This window comes from Amyelois transitella, chromosome 7 (assembly GCF_032362555.1).
Source record: "Amyelois transitella isolate CPQ chromosome 7, ilAmyTran1.1, whole genome shotgun sequence".
Lineage (NCBI taxonomy): Eukaryota > Metazoa > Arthropoda > Insecta > Lepidoptera > Pyralidae > Amyelois > Amyelois transitella.
The window spans coordinates 487,216-491,172 of record NC_083510.1 but is presented as its reverse complement, the minus strand read 5'-3'; the positions used below and the strand labels follow the sequence as shown (position 1 = coordinate 491,172).

The 3,957-nt window shown below is 36.6% G+C and overlaps 1 protein-coding gene across 1 annotated transcript; it reads left to right on the top strand.

Moving 5' to 3' along the window:
- The first annotated feature begins 530 nt into the window (after window positions 1-530).
- LOC106143514 (uncharacterized) lies at window positions 531-3,615 on the top strand. Its single transcript, XM_013345626.2, has 2 exons — window positions 531-823; window positions 3,413-3,615. The coding sequence occupies exons 1-2, from the start codon at window positions 626-628 to the stop codon at window positions 3,551-3,553; spliced, it is 339 nt and encodes a 112-aa protein (XP_013201080.2). The 5' UTR covers window positions 531-625; the 3' UTR covers window positions 3,554-3,615.
- The last annotated feature ends 342 nt before the right edge of the window (window positions 3,616-3,957 follow it).

Below are 3,957 nucleotides of genomic sequence, written 5' to 3'. Positions count from 1 at the left end.
AATCAAGGATTCATATAATCACGTCTATATCCCTTGCGGGGTAGACAGTGCAGGCAGTCTTGAAAGACTGACGGGCTACGTTCAGCTGTTATGCCAAGGTGAGGAAAGACTTTATGAAAAAGCCTCCACATTGATGCAATAGGGTGTGTAACCGTGATTCAATATTGGCAAGGTTTCTATGAACTGATGAAAAGACTGAAAGGCCAAGTTCATCTGTTTGGCTAAATAATAGAATGGAGATTCAAATAGTGACAGGTTGCTAGCCCATCGCCTATAAGAAGAATCCCAAGTTTATAAGCCTATCCCTTAGTAACCCTTTACGACATCAATGGAAAGAGATGGAGTGGTCCTATACTTTTTTATATTGGTACCGGGAACCACACGGCACGAATTCTATACAATATAATAGATATGTAGTATTGCACAATTTCAATAGATAAACTCATAGCGCAACTACGTGTCTACACTTACAAATTATTGATAAGATTATTTCATCTTAAGATCAGATAAGTAAAGAGATGACTTCATTGTTTCAATTCTTTTATAAAGAATTACAAAGGAGTGTGTGTTCAGATATTTTTGGATTATTCTGTAGTTCACATTTAATTTAATAAAAATTAAAACAATGGTTAACTTTCAACCACTTTTAGTCATACTTTCAGCAACACTTATGTGTGTGTTGGCAGAAGATTTGAAAATAGGGAATTCAACAAATGCCCAGTTGGCGTACGTGGAGAATGTGAAATTGTCCGCAATACCACTCAGGATGAGAACAAAGAACGTGTTCTACAATGATGAAAACACAAATCCTAAAGTTATCAAGGTAAGGAAAAATATTTAATCTACTTTAGAATGTTTGAAAACATAATATTCACCTGTTCGGTAGATATACATGTACTTGATGTAATTAGCTTATATAGATATTAACCTTTATTTTATGACTAGCTGCACTTCAGGGCTTCGCTTGCGTGGGAATTTTGGCATATGATAGAACATTATATATATTTGCTGGTTATATTCTACCTGTGTACTGAAGTTTATCAAAATTCACAGACCTACAAAATTAAGAGCGTCGTTGGTAGAATCGGTAAGGTGCCCGGTTAAAATGCGTGACGCGCAGAAAGACACAGGTTCGAATTCCATCTCGGCCATGTACGATCGCGTTCATATCTGCAGTCATAGTTTTAAAATTCTTACGGGTTAAAATAGCGTGCACTGTGGTTCCACTAGATACACACACACATGCATATTTAAAAAGAATAAATATTCCATCAAATGAATACGGTCTTTAATACCAATGATTACTAAGTAAAACAGTTTATTATTCTATGACATATAACGTAACAAAACAGAAAGAGACGGTAATCAACGATGGCCGAACTGGGCCCGATAATTGTCGATCGAGATATCGTCGTCCCTCATTATTTTAAATGTTAATGTTAATGTAAATGTTAAAAATTTTTCTGCACACGACCCTAACATAGGTAGTGGTTCCTTTGAAAGTTATTGGGTAGCAATTTTATTACTTCGTGTGAGCAAGTGAGATATCTAAGATATATTAGATAATCTCGCTTGCTCACACTCGCTTGTTCTAGTTACTAGCGTTACTTGGATTCCGAAACTATTCAAGGATTTTTTTGTTTTTAATGTTTCAAGGTGCCATTTGAACTAAGTAACTCACTGACTGACTAAGTAACTGATATCTAAGAATTACAATACCCGTGTCTTCAAACACGTAAATCAGTTAGAAATATTAAACAAGAGGGAGCAAAATAAAACATTCAATAATTAAAATTAGTAAATTTTATTGAAACAGGTTACCTATAGTTTTATTTACATATTGATGATTATATAAAGCTATACATACAGTATATTACACTAATTGTATCATCCACTTATCTCCTGTTATTAAGGTTACAGCTTAATTATTCGTTTTCATAAAGAAAAGATATTGAAGCTGTCCTTAAAATACTATCTAAGTAATTAGTACTTTTAATATAAATTGGCAGAACCTTTCACGCACTATATGGTCTCGATGCACAGGGCAGTTGTCTTGCACAAATGATATTGTTGGCATATCATCAATCGGATAAATACGCCGCACAGTTGGTAACATGGTTTCTTCCAGCACTTGCACATAATGAACAGCAGTAGCGCGTCCTGCTATCCACACCTGTTCCCCAGGGCCAGCAGCACTCATCCAGCCCCACATATTTACAGATATGACCAGACTCCATATTTGGCACAATATTTTTTTTTTTCATACCGAGTTGCATTTCTTTGCCATAAATGACGCCTACCGTGTTGCGAAGACATAAACGAATTTTCGTCCGTAAATATCGCTTTTTTCCAGTCAAAATCCAAATACTGCCGAGCAAATTCTAAACGTTTTTGCTTATTTATTTCGGATAAATACGGCTTTCTTCATGGCTGTCTGTGGTGTAGTCATTCACGGTGCAAAACTCGATGAACAGTAACCACTGAAGTATCGAACTGTTCCGCAAATATTCTGGTCGATATGAAGCCATTATTGTCGTACTGTTCCACCATGGATCTCCGCTGTGTTGCGTGTCGCTGTGTTGATAGGCGGACGACGAGCGCTGCGCGGTCGACTTTTTCACTACCCTCTTCTTGATGATATCTCGCGTTACCCAACGCTTAGCAACGTTTATTGTGTTATTTGTGTAAATGTGTGAGTGACAGCGGTGACTGCAAGCTATAAACATTTGCGAACTATGACTGCAATTATGAACGCGACCGTACCAATGAATATTTTTGTAGTTTTATAAATTAGTTTCAATGCTAACCGATGCTCTAACGGTGAGGATAAACATCGTGAGGAAACCTGCACATTCAGGCCACTGGATGTGAATGTGTGTGTGTGTGTGTGTCCAGTATGAGTCAGGTTTACATGAAAAGGTTGCTCGTTACTCGCTTCGTGTAAAAATTTGACTTCCCCAATCCCGAAGCCATGGTCAAAGGTTTACCCCAGGCTCCTCTCCAGAATGATGAGGATGTAAACGGGACTAAAGCCAGAAGGAATAAGACACATTACAAACTTACACATTGCATTCATAATAATAATTGACGGCCTCTGTGGCGCAGCGGTAGTACGCTTGTCTGTGACACCGGTGGTACCGGGTTCGAATCCTGGCTAGGGCATGATGAGACAAGAACTTATTCTAATTGAATTTATTATAAAACATAGTATCGTTGAGTTAGTATCTCGTAACACAAATCTCGAACCTAACTTCCCGAGGCTAACTCAATCTGTGTAATTTGTCCCGTAAATATTAAAAAAAAAAATATTTAATATTTATTAAGAATTTAATATATAGTATAATGACATGATTTTTGCAATTAAACAATAATTTTTTATCTACCTGATAATATTTTAAATTACTCTGTCTAGGCTATCGCAGCAATCGACGTGGACCGGACTGCAGCCAGGGTGACGGTGACGGCGGGGGGCGTGGGGGCAACCTTCGTGAACGTACGCATCAGGAGCGAAAGGGGGGAGGGTCTCAATTACCAAGTACAGATATTTGTATGAATTATTTGATGTGATATATATATATTTTTAATGAAGATGTAATAAATATTGCCAGATCAATAGAGATTGTTTTTGAAGTATTTATGAACAGCAATATGATGTTTTTTTTAATATATTAAAACCACAACAACAAAAAATAACATATTCTTCAAAATCCAATGACTGTTTTGTTATTTGTTGTATTTCTTTTGATGCCCAATAAATAAATAATTAAATACGGAACAAATTACACAGATTGAGTTAGCCTCGAAGTAAGTTCGAGACTTGTGTTACGAGATACTAACTTAACGACACTATATTTTATAATAAATACTTATAAAGATAAACATCCAAGACCTAGGCCAATCAGAAAAAGTTTTTATCTCATCATACCCTGGCCGGGATTCGAACCTTGCTGCGCTACA

Coding starts and splice junctions, on each gene's coding strand:
- LOC106143514 (XM_013345626.2), top strand. CDS start 626: ATGGTTAACTTTCAACCACTTTTAGTCATACTTTCAGCAACACTTATG. Junction 824..3,412: donor CAAATCCTAAAGTTATCAAG/GTAAGGAAAAAT, acceptor TACTCTGTCTAG/GCTATCGCAGCAATCGACGT.